Source organism: Oreochromis niloticus, linkage group LG22, assembly GCF_001858045.2.
Source record: "Oreochromis niloticus isolate F11D_XX linkage group LG22, O_niloticus_UMD_NMBU, whole genome shotgun sequence".
NCBI classification, from domain to species: Eukaryota; Metazoa; Chordata; class Actinopteri; order Cichliformes; family Cichlidae; genus Oreochromis; species Oreochromis niloticus.
This window is the reverse complement of record NC_031985.2, coordinates 27,889,260-27,911,882: the sequence shown is the minus strand read 5'-3', so window position 1 is coordinate 27,911,882 and position 22,623 is coordinate 27,889,260. Positions and strand designations below refer to the sequence as shown.

The window sequence follows — 22,623 nt, the reverse complement described above, 5'->3', positions numbered from 1 at the left end:
CTCTTTGCTTTTTCCTGAAACATTGCATTTCCTTACCTCTATATTCTCCACTGTCTGTCCAACTTGACAGACAGGCAAAGATTAGTTGTTAGATTTCTCTCTTTGTGGTTAAAACTAGATTTCCATAAGATTCACACTCAATCTGTACCAAATTTGTTATGAGAACGCTGCATGAGTAATCAAGTGTTCCCAATCAGAAATTGAATTATATGCATCAAGTTATAGATAACAAGAATCAGATGTTTTTTTGCTTTGTATTGCACACGCGGCACCAGAACCTTAAATAATATAACATTAGCTTAAAAAAGAAAGCTCTTGTCTGCTCCGACGTAACAGCTTGACAAGGCCAAAGGTCTTTTTAGTGGACTCTTAGTGAGGACAGACACCTTTCCTGAAATTTTCCAGCAGCATAATAGAATAAACACAACAGCAGTTAGCAATTAGGGTCACTAAAGTGTTGCACCAACACATGCCTGTTATGAAACAAGGTGTCACATTCATTTCTGGGTACGAGTTTTGCGCTCGCCGGTTAGTCCCTGTAGTGTTGTGCAACCGTGAGAGGTCACTCTCTCTGTTTTTCTCCCCCAGGAACGGAGCCCTGACGTCCTACTCCTCTCTCAGCACCCCGAGTACACCTACCAGCTCAAGGTGAGAAGCCACAGCAATAACATGTGAGGTGTGGAAACATCCTTAAAATACGCTCCGCCGCACTGTAAACAGGTTCACACACAGGAACAGAGTCATGTGTGTTTTCACGGTCAGACTCACATGTGTAAAAAATACGGAGCATGTGCGGCCCCACCGTGCTTTCGTGCCGATGACACACTAAAGTGAATGTGATCTAAGCTAGTTGGTTCCAGATTTACTAAACTCGCTGTTAAACCTAAACACATAGAAGCTGGTCTTATGTAAGGGGCATATGTTGTGTTATGGCTGTTTTATCAGAAGCGATCAGCAGATTCAAACTCTGCTGCAGAAACAGGATGACAGGGAATAGAGAAATAAAAATCAATAAATGAAGGAAACCTCCTTTTCCTCGCTCTGTCTCTGCTCCTTCAGACCTGCTCTGGGAGGCCTCCTGTCCTCGTCCTACCGTCAGCACCAAGAATCTTTGGCAGCTGAGCGAGAGCGCCGCCGTGTGGAGAGAGAAGAGAGGCTACAGAAAATAGAAAGAGAGGAGAGGAACAAACACAGGTGAGGCGTCGTTGGTCATAAAATGTTTTATGCAAGAACAATAAATGAATAAAAGCCGTTTTAGTTTGTAGAATGAGTAATTATGTTTCCAATCACTGAAAACCTCAAAATCATTAGACCGGAAAAATAATAAGAGAAACATGGCCCCGAAGCAATCCTGAAATGAAAGCTGTTGGAGAATTGCACTACAGCAATGATGGTGGTACAAATATAACTTCCAGAAGTTTGCTCCAAGGCGAGCAAACTACTTAAAAAAATCATTTTTGGGGGAAGTCAGCAGACTTTTTAAAGCTTCAAACTAACTTCCCAAACAAGTGTTTTTATGTGTTACATGATGGCTGCTGAGTATCGAGACTTTCTTCCAGAATCACTATAAAACGTCTATAATGCCTCAATAAAATATCTCAATTTCCTAAATTACTCAACAGTGTTACAAGAATAGATCATATCATACATAAGACAAAGGTGTTGGACTGTGCGTTAAACTTGTTAGACAGATCTACAGAGCACAGTGTGCGTGATATGATTGCTACCTTTTAAACAGTCTGTTTGTTGTTCCTCTCACAGCCGCGGCTATGTGGATAAAATGGAAGAGGCCCGGCTCGCGCGGGAGGAGAGGTGAGTGTGTGTGTACACTAAATCAAAACTGCACAGAGCCGCTGAATCAGTTGGGATTATGTTTGAGCCGCTGGTTTGGGAAGCTCGGTAATAGCGTAATTGTTCGCAGGTTAAAAGGTGCCCATTGCCTGCCAGAGGCTGGACGGGTGGGGGGAGTACTGAGCTGATTTTCTTTGCTCCGTCCGCCTGTTTTGTCGTTTCTTTAAGAAGCTGTATTTTAACTGCGGCACTCTGCCAAGGGCCTGATTGTTTTGGCTGTGTGCTGTGAGAAAATCAGGTTCCTGGATTTGTCAAGCCTCTCACATTGAATGGACGTGCACGTACACGGCCACAAACACACACACCAGAAGAATTTTCATGAGGCTAATAAATCTGTGTTTGTGTGCAGATGGGAATCACAGGAAGAAAGAGATTTACTCAGAAGGGTTAAGGAGGTCACGATCCCCTTTAGGACTGATCATATATATCAATAAGGGCTGACGACAACTGGATAAATGCCATATCCTCTACGCTGGTCATCATTGACATTTGCGCCTTCTTATTGTTCTTCTTCATCTTCTCCACTCTCTGAGAGTGTGTGCCGAGCACTATTGGGGATTTTTTTTTTACCCCAGGCTTGTTTCACCCTCCATTTAAAGCTCAGTTAATGCAATAGCACACAGAGTCAATAAGACAGAGCAAAAAAGAAAGGAAAAAGTTTGGATTCAACTATGAACAGAAGAAATAAGGCAGAGACAGACAGAAGCCAGAGCTGCAGATGAGCTGCTGAGTGAACATGTGGGAGATTTATCCACGACTTCACTCTGATTTATTTACGGTGTATTTTGGCGTCATGGTTATCAGAAAAAACATGACCTTTTTTTTAAATACCCCAGCTTAGTGTTTAGCTGGCAAACAGCACTGGAACACCTGGTCACAAAGGACGTGCATAAAATCCAATGGCTTTAATAACAGACAACAAGCAGAGCAACAACAACATACCTCAGCTCATCTAAAAGAGTCAGTTTACATCAAATTGATGCAATTAAAATGAGCGAATAGAGCGAAATGGTTAAAATAATTATACTATTACGCCTGTTTCTGGACAAACAAATAAGCCTGTATTTAACTACGTTTATTTCATAAAAACACCATAAAAATGTCCTTTTGATTGTTTTCTTTTTTTCGTTCTTTTTTCTTTTGCTAGCATTTCCTTAATGTATACTGATTAGAGGGTTTAAGGATGGGTGGGTGTGTGAGTTGCTCGAGGGAGAGCACCCAGTTACTGGGGCCTGGCGCAGCCTGAAAGACACAACATGGGCCCACCTTCCTGTGGGCACAACCACATGCAGGAAGGGCTGCAGGGGTCCGGTGCATTGTGGATTGTGTGGAGGTCAGAAGTGAAGGCTCTGGTGGTCCGATTCCCTGTTGCCCAAACTGGCTGTAGAAACAATATGTCTTTATTTTTCTAAAACATGATGAAAATTGGCAGAATAAAAAAAAAATTGCAACATAAATACACACCAGAAAAGCACAACTTAGTCGAGTAGATCACCTTAAAATAAATTTCTTGCACATATCATGTTTGGACTGTTTTTTTTTTCTTAATTGAAATAAAAATCAGCAACATTTTAACATCAAAACAAAGAAAAAGTTAGTTTGGTATGCTAAAATACAAAAGTTAAACATGATCGCATTATGATTAGCTATAGCACTGATATCAAAAAACTTTGTTAAAGAGCACTTTAAGCTCTTGTGTGTACGTTTTTTAGAGAATTTCTTGTTATATTTTAATAACACAAACACAGTTTAAATAATACAGGTGATGTCAGGTAACATAGAGAACAAGAACAATGCGTGCGTGGGTTATTATAGAGTTAGGCTAAGTGCTTTTCTATACAAGCTCAGGCTTCAAGGATGCTCTAAATGCTCACATTCTGGTTTTTGTTTTCTATGTCTTTGTATTGGGGAGCACAGATATCCTTAATATGGCCATGTCAGGTGCACAGCTCTGGTTGTAAGTAGAAAAGCCCCACCCACCTGCTGTTAAGTCTTTGAGCTGTGAGGGGCAGCCAATCAGTAGAAAAGAATGGTTAAAAAAAGCTACCACAGCTTTTTCCAGACAGACGATGTACTGTGGGGTTTCAACGTGGCCCAGCATAACATAAGGATTATTTTAAACTAATAGTTGTGTAAATCTGCTCCAGTAAAGGCCCAGAGCTGGAAATGAGCATAGCAGGTCCCCCTTTAAACATGGATACAGTTTATTTAAAAGGGATTTGTTGACATAAACAGCTAGTTGGGGCACCTCGTGTACATTCAGCTCACTCGCTCCAGCGTGCACATGCACACCAACACATGCTAGTATCTTGTTTCTTCAGACCTCTGAAGTGGACTGATGCTAATGAACCCTGAACAGAAGCTCCACACATTCGTGGTTCGGTGGGAAAGAGGAGGAGTTATAAAGAGAGAGAGAGGGAGAGAGAAGGTTGAATCAATGCCCATAAATCTCCATTCTGGCTAGCTGGTTGAATGGCAACATTTGGTAGGAGGAGAAAGGGAGGAAGAGGAGAAGACGAGAGAGAGAGGGGGGAAATGGACCTGAGAGCAGAGCTGATGGAGGCACATCTTGAACAGGTTTACTCTGATTCACTTCTGATGTTTAGCCTTTAGAGCAGCCAAACTAACATTAACTTCTCCCCATCTCTCTCATTCTTCTCTCCTGTCCTTCTCCTTGCACTCCCCCCTCCTCCTCCTCCCTGTTGTTGCATGTTTGAACTGCTGCTGAAAGCTGAGCGTTTGGATAGAGAGGACAAGAGGATAGTGGGGAGCAAGACAGTGAACCCTTGTGCTGCAGGAAATGAGTGATGAACGCACCGAACGCTTTGTGAACGATTAATGGGGCGAGGTAGAGGAGAGAGGTGGGATTAGATTCTGAAGAGGTAAAGTGGCATGGCAGCTGCAGAGGGGAAAAAGGCTGGGTGGGAGGTTTTTTTGTATTTTTTTTAATGAACTCAGGTACTTTGGCAGAAGCAGTGACAAGTGGTTTAGTTTGGGGTGATTTGGCAAAGTCTAACACTGAGAATGGCGCTGCTGTGAGAGCTGAGACAGACAGAACATTGTCTAAAGTTCTCTGTTTTTTTCTTGTTTTTACATCCATCCTTCTCCTCTCTCCCTCTCCATCCTTCAGGTATAAGAACGTGGAACGTCTGGCGGCGGAAGAGTACGAAAGGGAGCGCGCCAGGGTGTCGAGGAATCAACCTGCCGTCGACCTGAACTTTGAACCCTCGGAAGCCTGGCCTCCGTCATCATCACGCAGCAGCACGCCGTCTTCCTTCGCCTCACAGGAGGACGCAGAGGCTGAGCTTGAAGCAGAGACTCCAACCGACGTTCCCTGCACTCCATCTGAGACTGGTAGGATTGCTGAGAAACATGTTCGATGCATCGATCTGTCAATGAGAACGTGGATGATCGATTATTAGGAGATGTAATTGCCTCTTGTTACAAAACTGTAGCCAGTTGGCACCCATATGTATTCTAAGATATTACTACTGCAAACTAGTTTGGATCCTGCACACAACAATATCAGGGCAATGTTTAGGTTCATACCTTGATGAGAAGCTGGGAATGTGTTGTTATTATTTTAGGGACTTTACCTTACTATATAATGCACCTTGGGGCAACTGTTGTTGTGATTTTGCGCTGTATCAATAAAACTAAATTGAAAAGGCCATTGCTTTCTGCAAGTTTTCAAACATAAATTGAGTTACAGCTCCTTAGTGCATGCAAAGGCAGCATGGATCTACTATGATACATTTAAAGTTTTAGACGTTAACAGGATCAAGGTTGGGAGCAGCTGCTTCTCAGTACCGAGTGCAACGTACCAAAAGGGGAAAAAAACAGCCTTCAAGAGAGAGCTGAGGAAGTCTGGACATGTTTTTATTGCCTAGAGCTGCTTTATATTGTAAAGTAAAGACCCTAAAATGATGCAGAAAAAAAAGGAACAATGATACAACCCCCTGTGAGCAAGCACTTTGGCGACAGTGGGAAGGAAAAACTACTTTTTAGCAGGAAGCCATCTGTCATGTCTAGCTGTTCTCGAGGGGAGGGTCCACTTCCACAGAAATCACACAGTGGAAGAGAGGCAAATATTAATAATAACTAATGATTAAATGCAGAATGGTGTATAAACACAGAGGGAAAAAAAAGATGAGTGAAGTAGAAACATCCAGTGCATCATGGGAAGTCCAACGCAGCCTAGGCCTATTGCAGTGTAACTAAGGAAGGTTTTGTGGTCACCTGATCCAGTTCTAACTAAAAAGCTAGCTTCTTGTGACGTCTGCAGTGGTGCTCATCAGACAGTTGCCAAGATTAATATGGATTTATTTTAATGTTAGTAACATTTTTAATGTTACCTGTAGCCATAGACTGTGTGTACAGACAGTTGTGATGATGTGTGAAAGGTCTCCAGTGCTGCTGGCAAATACTTTGAAAACTAATAATTAAAAACACAGGCTGTCCTGTTCAGTTTCTATCTGAGCGGCCTACGGCACTTATTCTCAACCTTACAAGATTTTTACTTTGCAGCTCACCATTTAAATCAACATACAGATGCGAGGGAAACAGATTGTGGAAAGTAGTAAGAGGAGAGGATACTTTTGGAAAAGAGTGAAGGGATATGGGTGAAGGGGTGAAATGAACTTTTGAATGACGTTTTTGAATGTGGCGTGCCAACACATCCATGCAAGGAAACAGCCTCGTTTTGGGAGTGCATGCAAAGCCACAAACTGAAGTTGTGTCGCTCACACAGACCGGTGTTTGAGGCCTCGCGCCATCATGTTATTCTAACCCTGCCAGCCTCAGTGCGTGGACTGTGCTGTTGAGTTACGGCTGTGTACCGTGTACACGTGTGTGTGTTTCGGTGTAAACAGGAACTTAATTCTTCATTTCCTGCTCATATCCTGGTCCTGCCGCAGCCTGGCTTTGTGTATGTGCTGTATTATTTACATTATACTGAGTGTCTGTGTTTTTGTTTTTCTTGTCACCACCAACAGAGGTGCCTTTAAAACACATCTTTCAAACAGTATTTCGTCATAGATATGTCACATGTTGTGCCATACAATATGTTTCTGTGTGACTGAACTCTGTAAAAAAAACATGAGAGGAGGTAAATAACTCTGATGTTTTTGTGACAGAAGAAGCCGACGAATTTAGTGCCAGTATAGAAGCAGGGGAGAAAGAGGCAGAAGCCACTGCTGCTGAGGAGGAGGAGGAAGAGGAAGGACAGAAAGACGTGGAAGTAGAGGAGGAAGTGACAGCAGAAAAGGAAGAGGAAGAAGTTGAGGAACAGGCAGAGGAACCAGAGAAGGAGAGAGAGGAGGCAGAGGAGGACAGTGGCATCCTGAGCGACAAGGAACGGCAGAATGAGGAAGTAAACGAGAAGGACAACTGCTCAGCCTCCAGCATCTCCTCCGCCAGCAGCACTCTGGAAAGAGAGGAGAGGGGCAGCAATGAGAGCGGTGGGTTTTAAAAGAGAATGTGGAAATTAATCCATTTTTATGATTTAGATATGGCTTCAAGAACCTTCATTTATGATTCATTTCACTCTAATGAAACTATAAAGTCACTGGGTGTGAGCTGCAGTGTGCGTTTTCTTCCTTTCCTTCTTTAACCACATCGCCCTCTTTCCAGGCTTTAAGGAGGCAGAGGTGAATGAGAACTGCAACAAACTCCTCAACAGCAAACTCTTTATGCTCGACATGCTGTACTCCCAGAACAAGAAGCCCAGCGATGAGGAGGAAGAGGAAGATGTGGACAAGGAGAAGGAGAAGGAGGAAGGGGAGGGGGAGGACAAAGAGGCGCAGCAGGATGCTAACAGGCAACCTGGGGAAGACCAAGAGAAGAACAGCAGGGACGAGAAGTCGGACCATCGCGGCAGCATCCGACCGATCGCCGAGCGGTTCGGAGACTTGATCAAGGACATCGGCACGTCTCACGCTCACTTGGACGGCCCGGCCAACGAGCCCCCTGCTCCCCCGCCCAAAAAGGAATCGGACACGATCTGGGACCAGCTGCTGGCCAGCCCTCGAGAGCTGCGCATCGGGGACATCAACTTCACCGACCTCACAGAGGAAGACGACAAGGACATCCTCGACGCCGTTTTGATGGGGGGCTGCGGCGAGCTCCCGCCCCTGCCCCGCCTCCGCCCTGCATCCCCCGCTTCCCTCCACCCCACCCATGTTGGGCAGTTGCCCTCCACCCCCACCCTTATTTGGAGGCATGAGGCCTCCACCTCCTCCTTCATTTAACGCCCTAATTCCAGTGCCTCCTCCTCCAGAGCCGCCTCTCTTTAACAAAAAGAAGAAGACGATCAGACTCTTCTGGAGTGAGGTGAGAAAAAAACACACATGTTATAATTTCATTGCTGTACTGATAAAGTTTTGTTGGGATGCTGTGTAAAACATTGAGAAAAAGTACCGTGGAAATGTCTTGAGTTTTTCTTTGGACATTGGCTGCTTTAAGAACCACCTTCAGATCAGCTCTTGTACCCTGGCAGTGAAAGAAGGTGTTTTAATTCCAGTTGGAGGCACAAATCACCTCATCAGAAATGCTGTGAACAAGACATTCTTAAGGAAGGGAACGATGGAGAAATGGCTGAGGGGAGTCAAATTATACAAGAACTAGATGGAAAATTGGTGGCAACAGAGCTTATGGAGTGATTAAAATAAATTTTGCTTCAGAGCTTCATCAACATGTACACAGCGGGTCAGGAGAGAGGTGCAGCAGTGACTGTCTGCTGTTATGGTTTGGGCTGTGTTTCAGTCAGTAGTGTTGGGTGGGCATCTTGTCCGAAATGATGGAACTATGAATGCAGAAAAGTACCAACAGATACAGTGTAATAAAATACCACCTGGAAAGCATCTGATTGGCTTCATTTTACAGCGTGACAGCTGTCTAAAACACACTGTCAATGCAGCAAAAGCATACCTGGATTGGAAAACACACAATGGAACAATCAGTCATGGATTGGCCTCCCCAGAGCTCGGACCTCAACATTACTGAGGCAGTGTGGAATCATCCTGACAGACAACAGGATAAAAGCCAGTCAATATCCAAAGAAGAGCTTTGAATGTCCTTTAAGAAGCCTGGAGAACTATTCCTGAAGACTGAAAATACAGGAAAGTTTGCCTAAGAGTGTTCAGGCTGTGTTGAAGAATAACGGTGGTCATACTGAATACGGACTTTAAAGCTTGTTATAATTGTACTTACTCTTTTTTTGCCTTTTTATACTATATTTCCAAGTGTGTTTGCTGACGTTTAAACAAATTGCTGTGCATATTTCCCTATTTCTATATATTTGCTAGCAAAATATATAGAAATGAGGGGCGGGTGAAGACTTTTGCACAGCATTATAGTATGCTATAATTTGCAAATCATTTAAATAGCACACAATAACACATCAAATACAGACAACAGAGTATTGTTATTACATTTTGAAAAGTATATTCCTACTGTGTTACACATTGTAAGCATTCAGGACCTAAGGTGTCCAGTCCTAGAGTAGGTGTTAGTTTGTCTGGAAGTCTTTCGAGTGTTTTTTATTTCTTGCATGGTAGATTTAAAACTTGGATCCGTCTATGCAACAGTGAAGTATAATCACTTTCAGTGGTGATTTTTAATACTGCCCGAGGGCCTAAATAAGATAAGCATTTAAGATTTATTTGACTATGTCCGTATTCTCTATTGCAGAAGATGCTATAGGCCAAAATACCAAGTTGATTTTTTTTAAAAACTGCATGTTTCCATTAGCCAGTTAAGATGAAACAGTCACCAGAAACAATGACTCACTCAACATGTTCCTTTGGCTGCTGGTATTTGTGGTTCATTGAGTTCAGAGTCTCTCATTTACCTCTTTTATTGTAGGAAGTGGGAGTCGGACACGTGTCTCCATCTGATGCACTCAATGCTTGTTTTGTTTGTGATCAGGTGCGTTCGACAGATTGTCAGTACAGGGACTACAAGAGGAGTGGAGAGTCATTCTGGTCCAAACTGGAACCGGTGAAGTTGGACACAGCCAAACTGGAACACCTGTTTGAGTCAAAGTCAAAGGAAATACCAGTTACAAAGGTATGTAACTGTACAATACTGACTACGAAAATTAGTTCTAGTAGTATCTAAGAGAAGTGCTGCGAGATTATCCATTTAATAACAATAATTAGAACTATTTCAAAATTTGCTTTTTATATAAACTGTCAAATCTTTGTCAAGCAGTTAAAAGCTTTTGTCCATTATTTTTTTACTTTGAAGGCAGATTTTTCACAGGTTAAACAAGGTCATGTGTGTCTTGATCCTGATCAAGCGGTCCAGTTCTGGATCGTTTGTAATTCTCACAAAGCCTCAAAATAAGAAAAATATGATCTACAAAGAAGGGGAGATAAAGTCAGGCCTCGCACTTTGAACTCCTGATCCACTGCTACCAAAAAATATATATAATATATAATATATAATATATATATATATATAATATATATATATATATATATATATATATATATATATATATATATATATATATATATATATATGTATATATGTACCAATATATTTTTGAGCTGAATGAGTTAGTAGTAGCTCACTTCAGTTCAGCTACTGAACTACAAATAATGTGATGGCATGATGGTGGTCTGTAGTTATCAAAGCAGCGCACGTATTTCTTTTTGTCTCCAACCTTAAAGGTACAGTCAGTTGTTTGTTTTTTATTTATTTAATTGAAAAAAAAAGAATGTTGTACACATAAATTTACATTGAGTAGCGTGTAATTACGTCTTCCAACAAACTGATGCATTCTGATGAGCTTAATTAATACATGAAAAATACATAGGACTAGACACTGGTTTGTGAAGTCCCACCATTATGTATGTGGCTAGACAGCGGACACATATGTAGTACAACAAAGTTAGAGTAAAAAGGGAACTCAGGCATTTGCGGCCTGTGGAGGCAAATTTTAATTCATGTCTGCACGTTCAGACTGAATATGAAGGATCATACCATTTTTTATCATCTGAGAGGGGTCCTGTTCATCAAAGGAGGAAAAATGGAATGAAAAAAAAAACACGACCACTATCTGAAAAAAATCTCTTGAATCGATTTCAGCGCTCTAACACACAAAAACATGCTATGAACATGCTTATTTATTCCAATATTGTTGCAATTATATACCACCAGCAGAGTAGACATGCGACCCCTCTGTCTCCGGTTAGCTGACATGGGCCCGATAAACAACAGCAACAGCTAAGCTACCATCATGTAATAAATTTTAGGTGTCATAATAATGACAATTTTCCTCTAATAAACAGTCTCCTCATATCATATGAGAATTTATTTGCTAATAGTCCTTCAGTATTGCTGTAATTTGAGAACGGTGAGCGTCACTGACTCATTGACTTGTATTAGGCTCCTTTCACAAAGTTTTACCACCTCTTAAAGTAAATAGATGTGGACACATGGCATATTGACAGCTGAGGTAAACAGCGGACTGACAGCTTACACTCAGTACAGCAGCCACTGTAGCTCGGATTATGCACTCGAATTAGGACAGGTAAAAAAACCTGAATTCCTTTGACTGCAATCTGCAGTGTACTGATACCTAGTGATGAGATTTTACACTCTTTAACTGGGCTGTTCAGTCTGTTCACTGTACCTCAAAATGATATCCTGAGCTTAAAGCTATTGGAAGGAAACATCAACCATATAAACTGTATTTACACAGTGCATACTTACAACAAGACACATGTTAATCCTCATCTTGTTCTAATAAAAAACAGTCACAAGTTTCTGTTTGGATGGCAGAAAGGTCTTGTGGTGTTTGTACAAACTCACATTGTGTTGTACTTAAATTCCTACACAGTATATTAACTTTTCCTTCATGCTGGGAGTGCAGCTCCACGTTGTTGAAATTTCACAGGAAGTATCGTAAAAGCTCCAGTCTGTGCTACACCAGCACTTCATTTCCGAGTCACTAAATATGAGGAGTTTCAGAGGGCAGCAGATGCCACTTCCCATCACACAGCTCCACAGGCCAGTTTAAGCTTCACCATTGACACTAACAAGGTCTTTGCACCTACTCTGTTACACTGTTAACTGTTGACATGCTATGACTTCCTTCCTTTAATAGTTTATGATGGTGGTGAGGTTGATACCCCTACATTGACACTCACATAAATAAGAACGCACACACAAACACACACATAGTATACAGCTAATCTGTCATGGTGTTTCCTGCTTCTACTGCCTATTTAGTTCACAGCTGCAATCAATGTAACCTGAGTGATGGGCCCTCTAATCCTCGCAAGGCCATAAACCAGACCACACTGAGAAACGAGACACAGAAAATACAGGAGGGAGCAAAACAGAGATCCAGCAGTGACCCCCCCCCCCGTCTGTATTTGTATGCTCCAGAAAACAGCGGCCGACGGCAAACGCCAAGAGATCATCGTTTTGGATTCCAAGAGGAGCAACGCCATCAATATTGGTCTGACAGTCCTGCCTCCACCTCGCACCATCAAGACAGCCATCCTCAACTTTGACGAGTATGCTCTCAACAAGGAGGGCATAGAGGTGAGAGATTCAAACAACGGTAAAAAAGAAAGGGAGTGATAAACAGATCACATCTGCACTTTGCTGTCCTCTCTAATCCCACAAGTTCGTTTTTCCCCTCACAGAAAATCCTGACGATGATCCCCACAGAGGAGGAGAAGCAGAAGATTCAGGAGGCTCAGCTGGCCAACCCTGATGTCCCGCTGGGCTCTGCAGAGCAGTTTCTCCTCACCCTGTCCTCCATCAGTGAGCTCTCTGCCAGACTCCAGCTCTGGGCCTTTAAAATGGACTACGAGGCAACGGAGAAGGTGAAACAACAAAAACCTTAAGAGTGTTAAGGAAAATGTACTTTCCATAAGGGGCGGGAAAGCTAAACCAACACCATCACTACATCCACACTTGAAATAATACTTAGCAAGTAAAAGTGGTTTCCTTAAAGCAGAAACAGACCACAGAGGTTTGAGCAAATGTGCTCAGCATGTGTGCTTATTGTGTGTACTCTTTATACCCGTGTCACTAAGTATCAACATCCTTTTAGTACAAAGAACATCCGCAAAGCATCAACATAGTTACATCATGACAAAATATGCATGCTTATTAGCGGCACCTCGTCTTCTTCTGGCACGGCATCGTGTTTTATGCGAGCGAAGAATGCATCCAGGAGGAGAAGTTCAAAGCCAAAGCGAGAAACATATGAGAAACATGCTGCTCCTCTGTTACCGCCCTGTAAATTTTACAGCATCCAGCGGGATGTTGTTGTCTTTAATCTCCATGTAAGGCACGATTCTCCCCACCGCATATTCGGCAGAGCCGTGCTCCCGGCTCTGCTCTGGAAGTGGAAGCTTTAATGGAGGGAAGCATAGCATGCAGGCACACAAACACATGCACTCAAGAGAACCGGCTGCACAGAAACAAGACGTCGACTTAATCAGAAACATGTTTCGTGCTGAAGTTTGACCGAAGCAGCAACCTCTGTGGCAACCTCTCGCGACCTTAAACAAGAGCAGATGATTTTAGGTGGTAGACAACATGCACCTGTTCGCTGTTTATTTAATGGCAGACTAATGAAACACATGTCTTTGGGAGTCTTAATTAACTTGTATAACAGTTTGTTTGTGTGTGTGTGTGTGTTTTCCTGCTCCTAGGAAGTAGCAGAGCCACTGCAGGATCTGAAGGAGGGTATGGATCAGCTGGAGAAGAACAAAACTATCCGCTACGTCCTCTCTACGCTGCTCTCCATCGGAAACTTCCTCAACGGCACCAGTGTGAGTCACGACTATTACATCAGATTACCGGGAGACAAGTCAGTAGAATCTGAGTTTGTTTCTCAAATTAAACACAACATTCCTGTTCCAGGCTAAAGGCTTTGAGCTGACCTACTTGGAGAAGGTTCCAGAAGTGAAGGACACGGTCCATAAGCAGTCACTGCTCCATCACGTCTGCTCTGTGGTGGTGGAAAACTTCCCTCAGAGCACCGACCTCTACTCCGAGATAGGAGCCATCACGCGCTCTGCAAAAGTATGCTCTGCATTCGCTGCTAAACTATTCTGCATCTCTACACTGTAAAAGATCAAGAGTTACATTTCCTTGAATTTTGTCAAAATAAGTCCAAAAACCTAAAAAGATAAAACATAATTTTTTTCCCCTGACTGAGCACCTCATGCCACAACCAAATTATCAAACCGCAGCCAATAATCATTTAAATTTCAGAGCAGAATGGGAGGGGACCTTACCTGTTAAACATGCAAACAAAAGCTGTTGAGGAAAAGTCTGTCCATGGTTAGTTGTTTGTTGAATGTGTGTGTGTGATCCTAGGGTCTTTTTGAAGGTTGAGACATGGTTTTTGGTTTAAAATTGGTGTTTTTTAGGATAAATTATTAGACACACACATTTTAAAAAAAGTATGTGCAACAGTAGTTGTCCTAAATATTTATAACAATTAAAAGTTTCACTTCTATCACCATAAAAGTTTTGAATGTGGTTGGATACTTTTAAGTGACCTTATAAATATCATGCACTTATGATTTATTAGCGCTTAAAATAAATTTATGTATGACCAGAGGATTTTGACTCACTGTAGATTAAACTGTAGATTTGCAATGGCCAGATCAAGGCAAGAGCCAGTGGCATATAGAATAGTGTCATCAGCATATAAATTCTACATTGCAGTTTTGAGTGGCTGAGATAAAATTGCTTATATATAGAGTGAATAAAAGAGGTCCAAGAATAGATCCCTGTGGAACACCTATACAAATGGTAAGTGGACTTGAAACCATTAGAGGGACTGTTCATCCAGACAACTGAGAATCATTTTTGAAATAAAATTCAATATAGGCCGAGGACATAAAGATGAACACACATATAGACATTCTTTAAATCTTTAGTATCATTTTACAGAAATCTTGTAAATGGGCACTAACGTCGGCATAACTTTGTGCTGAACATTGGGGGGGTCAAGATCTGTCTAAATAAATAAATAAATCTGGGTAAATTCCCAGATGATTAAACATGCAACTATTTTGCTGGTAATAACTGAAATGAGTAAAGAAAATCAACAGCCTATTTATGCAAGATAATTCATAGTTTTATTGGGGGGTTATATAGGTTGGGTCTGATTATTTGGGGGGGCCATAACCCCCCTAACCCCCCTGGAAATTACGCCCCTGGGCACTAAGATATCCTGTGTTTGAGTAATGTGAATTGGATTGTATAAACATTTTTTTCAACAGGTGGATTTTGACCAGCTGCAGGAGAACTTGTGTCAGATGGAGCGGCGCTGCAAAGCCTCGTGGGACCACCTGAAGGTGATTGCCAAGCACGAGATGAAGCCCCAGCTGAAGCAGAAGATGTCCGACTTCCTCAAAGACTGCGCAGAGCGAATCATCATCCTCAAGATTGTTCACCGCAGGATCATCAACAGGTAGCTCGTCTCACAGTTTGAATCATTTATTATTGATGTTTACCACAAAAAAACCAAACAAAACTAATTAGTCTACTAAAACCAACACTGTGCTGTGTGAATGAGAAAATCTGTGTAGTGCAACACATAAAACAGGAGGTAGGAAGAGTTGCCATCACCCTCATCTTCTTCCTTTCAGGTTCCACTCCTTCCTGCTGTTCCTTGGTCACCCGGCCTACAGTGTGAGAGAGATCAGCGTCCACAGGTTCAGTAAAATCCTCAGCGAGTTTGCGCTGGAGTACCGGACCACCCGAGAGCGTGTGCTGCAGCAGAAACAGAAACGAGCCGACCATCGCGAGCGCAACAAGACCCGAGGAAAGATGATCATGGATGTAAACACTCCTGTGAGCATCTCTCTCTCTCTCAAACACACAAACACACACACACACACACACACACACACACTTCCAACCCCTTTTTGTTCTTGTTTTTTTCTTCAAACTGAAGTGCTGCTTTTTCACCTTTCTCGCTTTTCTTTGAACTATTCTTTGACTTTCACTCTTTATTTCTCCTATAGTCTGATGATGAAGAGGAGCGTGAGGTATCAGCTGTCTGTGTGTTTGTGTGCATGAATCCACTAACTGCATCTAAACGACTTTAACATCTGAGTGGTTGAATCAGTCAAAGGCACCAGGCGCTGTACTGTTTGCAGTTGGATGTTTTTCTTGGTGCTTCCACTTTGCCGTGTTAAAGTTCAGAATACTCAGCTGCTAAATTCTGATCCGCTTTGATTCCGTCTCGCTCCAACAGTGTGGTCGGAGTAGCGCAGGGAGCAACAACAGCGCCCCCAGCGGGGGTCAGGAAATTGAGCAGCCTCAGGGTTTGGAGCATGCCGAGGATGCTGCAGAGCACGAGCACATGAAAGCGGTGCTGAGAACCAGCCTCAGTGGCAGTGACAAGGAGGGCAGCGGCGTGCCGGGACTGCGGACACGGACCAGGTCACGGCCTGGACGAGGAGGTGGGGAAGGGAGAAAGAAGATTTCTGGAGTTGGGTCACTCGAAAGGATTTCTCTGCTAAAGATTTTCTCACCTGTTTATGCAGGACGCAGCATGCAGGCATGGACTCCGCCTGTGGAGGACACTCAGATCTGTGGAGATGATGCTGCAGACGAAATCATGGAGCGCATAGTGAGGTCGGCCACTCAGGGTCCAGGAACCAGAACCCAGCCCAGAGAGAGGAGGAGGTCCAGGGCCAACCGCAAATCATGTACGCACTCACCTCTGTTCCAACTGCACACGTCGTGCTAATTTAAGTTCTGAATATGTCAGGCTTTCAAACTGAAAGCATGACCATGAAAATGTATCTAATCTAAGAAGCTGACTGCATAGTGGATGATGAGTAACACCTCCAAGAAGACATCAGGAAACTAGCATAAGAAAAAATATGTGAAATATAGTTTGAAGTTTTGCAAAAGAGAAAAAAAAAACAAAACCACTTCAAAACCATGACACTGCTTTCATATAAATATAAAGCTAAATACAGCATTCAGATTAACTGAAAGCAAAGGGAAATTAAGCACCTTAAAGTCACTACAGGCAAAAACATAAATTTTTCTACATGAGGTAGAATACAGTTTGTAGACTGTATAAAGAAGATGGACTCTAAGATGGACCCCTTATACCAGCAGTCCCCAACCTTTTTTGCCCCCGGACCGGTTTAATGTCAGACAATATTTTCACTTTAAGGTGTCGCAGATAAATAAAACAAAATAAAATGATACGTCCAAGACAAAAACTGTGGTATTTTGTAAATATAATAATAAACTCGAATTCACCGTGTAATTGTGTAACTGTATTAGCAGCGTCCTCCTGAAATGCGCCACAACACTGAGAGTAACATCCTCCTCTCTGCCCCTTAATGCTCTCTGGTTATTATGGTAAAGCGTAAATATTTCTTTCAAAATAAGACAAACAGCTACAACACGGGAAAAGACCCAGGGAAACCAAGTCAACGATAAAAAACGATTATAAAATATATATATATGTTGTTATATGTTGGCCGTGACACAGACTGGATAAATGGATGTCCGTCTTTTTTTAAATATGACATTTTGAGTTATTTTTTGCTTCTGTAACATGTGCACTTAGATGTATATTTTACTATTTTATTTGTTGGAAATTTCAGAAAGTTGTTGCATATTTAATGAGAGTACATCTCATTTGCTCATTTGGATCAAGGAGTCTAACCCATGCTTGAGTCAAAGGCTCTCATAAACCCCCAGCTGCTCCACTCTGCATGCCAAATATACTTGGGCAAGATACTAACCACATGTTTCTCTCCAATGTCTCCATTAAATGTGAGATGGGAGAGAAAAGTACTTGTGTGAGTGAATGAGGCAAGTTGTGTAAAGCACTTTTAGTGCTCAGATAGAGTAGAAGATATTTTTTCCACATACTCTGAGCCAGAAATCATTACTTCAGCAGCTTTTACATACACCAGACTTTCCAGCTCAGTTCCTGTGTGTTTGAACCTTTCAGATCCTGATTTTTCTAGCAGCATATTGATAGGAAATAAAGTCATAAAAAGTAATATTCAGAATCCTCCGTATGTAAACAGTTTATTTTTTCTATTAGTCAACAAAGTGAAATCTGGCTTTATCCGATACTTAGACGTCTGTTTGCAAATACCGAGGTGGTAATTTAGATTGCTAGGGGCTCATCTGCATGTTTAAACGTGCAATTTCAAAAAACCTATTCACGTCGAATATTGGTTCCCAATGTAAGCCCTCAATTGCAGAAGTTTTATGTTATTTATGGCCTCTTAATTACATGTTCACCCTTAATTTCTCTGTTTAAAACCAAGTAAATATGGCTGATATGTGCTGATTCTTACCAAAGCCAAGATATGGATTGTAATAAACCGCATACAGAGCAGCTGTAAGTCTCAGCAAGTTCATAACAGTATATTATAAATCCTGGAGCATGCATTCAGTTGGTAGTTAAGTATGCAGTGCAGAACTGGACAACATGAAAACAGTCACATTACTGTACGGTGACTCTCCGCGTCTTCTCTTCGCAGTGAGGCGGACGCTGAAAAACGGCCTGACGCCAGAAGAAGCTCTTGCTTTAGGGCTAACTGATTCCCCAGAGCCACAGATGTGATCATCCACCTCTCGCCGTGGAAACTCAGCTTCAGATGTCTGTGTGAAATCTCTGTCAGCCTTTGTCCCTGTAGGTTTTTCCCAGCGGCTCTTTCTGCCTGATGTTTCTGAGTGAAGAGGCTGCAGCCATTACGACATTTTCACCTTGCAGAAGAAACAGTGGAGGTAACGAGGGAATGCTTCTCATAAGGACTGATTATATTCAGTTAGGCAAGGAAAAGGAAAATGTATTCAAGTGACGCTGCCTCTACACTGAATTATTTATTTATCTGAAAAGATTTGAATGCTGGGATGGTTTTCGCTTGTGAGTGTCCGCAGCTGTGACGTCACCTTTTTTTCTTTTTTTTTCATTTGTTTAAACTGTGAATTTTGGTTGTGAAGTTTGCCGGGCCGAGGATGAATTTGAATTTGTTCCCAGGAGAAAAACAAAAGATGCTCAGTAAGAGCATCTACACATCTGAAAAGTAATGAGCGTGGCTGTGCTTTTGTAGGGACGCGAAAGGTTATCAAGCTGATGAGTGCCTTTCACTTAAAAGGGGCGATGCTGTACCTTCGTTCTCTCTTCGTTAACGTATTCACGTCCTAAATTTCACCAAGGCATGGTTCTCATGAGTATTACTGTTGAAAACCTTCTCTGTTTTGTTTGTTTTATGTTTTTTTCAGTATTTATTTGCAAAGCTCTGACGTCTTGCACCTTAAATAACATTAAAGTGGACCCATTGTGCTCATTTCCCACTCCATATTTTTAGTTTTTTGGCTCCGCTAGTTTAAAAGGAATCCTCTTTAATCTTAACACAAGCTGTTTTAACTCCCTCCCCCTCCCTTTAAGCCAACTCTTTTCTGATTGACTTTCTCTTAAAAACAAAAGATTTGACCATATTAAATGGCCTCTATTTATATAGTGCTTTTCTAGTCCCTAAGGACCCCAAAGCGCTTTACATATCCAGTCATTCACCCATTCACACACACATTCACACACTGGTGATGGCAAGCTACGTTGCAGCCACAGCCACCCTGGGGCGCACTGACAGAGGCGATATTAGGGATATCTGCTCTCATTGATCATAGAGAGCCACGAGTAGGAAAGAAAAAAGGCTCAGTTTGAAGTGTGTGGCTCACGGGGTTACTGCATATATGCTGACCCGCCCACTTGAAACTGCATACGCCAGTGTAACAGTGTATATTTGCCAGAAAATGAGGAAGAGCACAATAAGTCCACTTTAATAGAGTCTCATGCTGAAATGAACGACTGATTGAAAACACACAAAAAATAGTTTTTATCTCAGAGGAACTGTTTGTAAAGTGTAAAAAGAAAAAAAAAGAAATGGACTTTTTTTAAAAAACAAACAAAACAAAAACATTTTAATAATCTATTTTGAAGAACATGCAGACAGTTCTGTATGATATGTGTAAATGCCCTTGTCAGCTGCCAGGTCCTAAATACTGTAAACTCTACAGTGTGCATGTTTAGTGCAGTTCACATTGTGTATTATTTTTGTAATTGCTGTAGAAACTTGTATTATAGTCTGAGACAAAGGATCAATTGTGGCTTGTTTTTTCTTTCTGTGAATTGAAGAAATGCGTTGCTCCCTGCTAAGAGAGAGAGAGAGAAACAGAGAGAGGAGCATTATCTGGACGTTTGATTTGAGCTCTGTGGTCACACTCTGTCACGTACCAACTTGAACAGTCTAGACGCAAGAAACTGGGAAACACCACTGCATGAATGCCATGTAGTGAGCTGAACGTTCTTATAAACACTTTCACTTGAAATGCCGTGTATACACAATCTGCAATAAAAAAAACAAAAAACCATAGAGTGCAAACAAGGAGCTGCGTGTCATTCCTTTCCCCAGCGTTCACCTCAGTGATTGTGAGCCACGTGGTGTGATTCTACCCGATAACCTTTGGAATAATCAGGTGCCGTAAAATGTGCTGTTGCTGCTGCTGCTCACTTTACGGTGTTTGTCCAGTTTGTGCAGCTCTGCATTCATTCATGGTCTTGTTAATCAGTGCTCAGCGCTGTGTCTTTGGTCCCTGCGTCCATGGCAAAGTTAATGAGTCTGCTGTGGGGGGCTGGATCACCTCCCTGCTGGCGTGTTATGATCACTCTGGAGGAGAAGAAGCTGCAGGGTTACAAACGCAAACTGCTGTCCTTTGAGAAAGGCGAGCACAAATCTCAGGAAGTCTTGGAAGTCAACCCAAGAGGACAGGTAGGTGCACCACACCCATAATGATCACAGCAAAATGTACAACCATGACATAACAGCCTTAAAAAGAAAAGAAAAGCGTATTACAGTTATTTCAACACATATCAACAGGTGTAGCCTCTGGATAGAAGATGTCTCTTCTGACAGAGATGAAGGCACAATGTGGGAGCAGCTAACACGTAGACTGTATGTAAAAGATGGCTGTAGAGTCCCTGTTCAGGTGTGTCCGAAGGCCCTAGGTGTAGTCCTTTCAAGAGTCTTTAAAAACAGCATTTTTTATTATCATTATTAATATTATTATTATTGCTAATATGGTCTATAGCACAGTCAAAAAAAGCAGACAAATTGTTGGCCAATGAGCATGCAGTGCTCTTAAATTCAACTACCTCATCCACTATGTGTTTGCGGCATCTTGTTTCCAAAAGGTAACATGGAGACGGTGCAAACACTCAGCTTAAAGCTTCATAACAGTAACACTGGTGACTACATCTATCATTTATATATAGATATACAGTGTATGGTTATATCCTGGCTGAATGAATGGAAGGCTAATGCTAACAAAGATATTTACCAGAAAGCTTGTTTTTCAAACTATAGGTACAACACACAAACAGGGGCATCTGGTAATTCGTCCTAAGTAACGTGCTAACAAAAATACTAGAATTTCAAATGCTCTCGAAGGCACTAACAGCACAGATACAAGGTACACTACACAATGATGAGCCTCAAAGCCTGATGTCTTCTGCCAATTTCTTTTTGTCAGCTCCCCGCGTTCAAGCATGGAGACATCATATTGAATGAGTCCTGTGCAACATGCTTATACCTCGAGGTAAACAGCAAAAAGTAAATACTTTGAATATTTTAATTAATTACTTTAATTTATTGTATTTATTATTTGTTTAGCTTTAGTACACTGGTTTGATTACTGTTTTCTCTCTGTTGAAACAGAATCAGTTTAAGTCTCAGGGCATCAAGCTGATTCCTGACAGTGCTGAGGACCAAGCCGTGATGTACCAGCGGATGATGGAGGGCCTCGCCCTCACCGATAAACTCAGTAAGTTACACTTGCACAAGTCTGAGCACTGAGTTACTGAGGGGACAGAAGCCATGAAGACAGTCACACATTAATGTGCGTTCTGCTTCAGATTCAGTTATCTACTACGACTGCTCCGTCCCTGAAGAGGAGAGGCACGACTCTGCTGTGAAGAGAAACAAAGAGGCTCTGACTGCTGAACTCAAACTGTGGGAGGGTTACCTGGAGAATGTACGAACAATACGCACACACTCGTGTACACTTGCAGGCACTCACACACTGTGTTGACAGCACTGCGTCTTTCACTTCTCCATCTAGGTGTCTGCTGGCTCATACCTGGCAGGGGCCTTCTCCCTAGCTGATGTGATCGTCTTTCCAAGCATCGCTTGTGCGTTTCGTTTTGGGTGGGTGGCTAAGCGGTTGATTTGTGTGAAGCTGCAGTCCAATCGGCTTTTTCCAGTAACATGATGTGTTTTCTCTTTAGGCTGTCTGTGGGGCGTTATCCTAAACTGGCCAAATATTACAGCCTGCTGAAGAACAGAGCCAGCATTAAAACCACGTGGCCCCCACACTGGGTGGCCAGCCCACAGGGTTATGACATCCTGAAGGACCTCTGAAACACAAAGAATCCTCCATTTTTCATTTCAGAGAATTCCTGTAAGTCTATGAAATAAAAACATTAAAAAAATTTTAAACAGCTTGCTTATTGTACTCTTGATTTTTCACAAGATTTTTTTTTTTTATTCTTAAAACTTGACCACAGCAGCAACAAATCACCTTATAAGAGGTAAAGCTTTCATAAAGCACTTTGGTTTTGGGTCCTTCTCCCATGGCAATATGACCTTTTTGTAGTTTGAGGAGAAATTTTTCCATCACGTTGGGTGGTTTTCATCGTCACCTCTTCCACTCACACGTAGGGTCCCAGAAGGGTCAAAT

General features: G+C 42.1%; 2 protein-coding genes across 3 annotated transcripts in view; both read left to right on the top strand.

Moving 5' to 3' along the window:
* Positions 1 to 20,270, top strand: part of fhod3a (formin homology 2 domain containing 3a) — a 62,167-nt gene extending 41,897 nt beyond the window's left edge. Inside the window, 19 exon segments of the mRNA XM_025902355.1 lie at positions 589 to 648; positions 1,060 to 1,194; positions 1,762 to 1,812; positions 4,982 to 5,205; positions 6,987 to 7,310; positions 7,483 to 7,952; positions 7,955 to 8,003; positions 8,006 to 8,181; positions 9,778 to 9,918; positions 12,250 to 12,408; positions 12,513 to 12,695; positions 13,533 to 13,652; positions 13,744 to 13,905; positions 15,117 to 15,307; positions 15,486 to 15,690; positions 15,864 to 15,887; positions 16,097 to 16,304; positions 16,389 to 16,553; positions 18,366 to 20,270. Of these exon segments, the coding sequence (XP_025758140.1) occupies positions 589 to 648; positions 1,060 to 1,194; positions 1,762 to 1,812; positions 4,982 to 5,205; positions 6,987 to 7,310; positions 7,483 to 7,952; positions 7,955 to 8,003; positions 8,006 to 8,181; positions 9,778 to 9,918; positions 12,250 to 12,408; positions 12,513 to 12,695; positions 13,533 to 13,652; positions 13,744 to 13,905; positions 15,117 to 15,307; positions 15,486 to 15,690; positions 15,864 to 15,887; positions 16,097 to 16,304; positions 16,389 to 16,553; positions 18,366 to 18,448 (3,130 nt within the window). The 3' untranslated portion in view covers positions 18,449 to 20,270.
* A 116-nt stretch (positions 20,271 to 20,386) lies between these two features.
* Positions 20,387 to 22,386, top strand: LOC100700109 (glutathione S-transferase A). Of its 2 annotated transcripts, none has more exons than XM_005453894.4 (6): positions 20,387 to 20,657; positions 21,418 to 21,483; positions 21,603 to 21,708; positions 21,800 to 21,918; positions 22,006 to 22,075; positions 22,172 to 22,386. In XM_005453894.4, exons 1-6 carry the CDS (start codon positions 20,490 to 20,492, stop codon positions 22,219 to 22,221), a joined length of 579 nt encoding a protein of 192 aa, XP_005453951.1. In that variant the 5' UTR covers positions 20,387 to 20,489; the 3' UTR covers positions 22,222 to 22,386. The 2 variants fall into 2 exon arrangements, with proteins under 2 accessions (XP_005453951.1, XP_003448933.1); XM_003448885.5 differs by having other exon boundaries at positions 20,389 to 20,657; positions 22,006 to 22,091.
* Positions 22,387 to 22,623: the final 237 nt, after the last annotated feature.

What these genes read in the sequence shown, in the direction of transcription:
- LOC100700109 (XM_003448885.5), top strand. Translation starts at nt 20,490, where the DNA reads ATGGCAAAGTTAATGAGTCTGCTGTGGGGGGCTGGATCACCTCCCTGC. An exon ending in AAGTCAACCCAAGAGGACAG is followed by an intron (nt 20,658 to 21,417) that starts GTAGGTGCACCA and finishes TCTTTTTGTCAG; the next exon opens with CTCCCCGCGTTCAAGCATGG. An exon ending in GGGAGGGTTACCTGGAGAAT is followed by an intron (nt 21,919 to 22,005) that starts GTACGAACAATA and finishes TTCTCCATCTAG; the next exon opens with GTGTCTGCTGGCTCATACCT.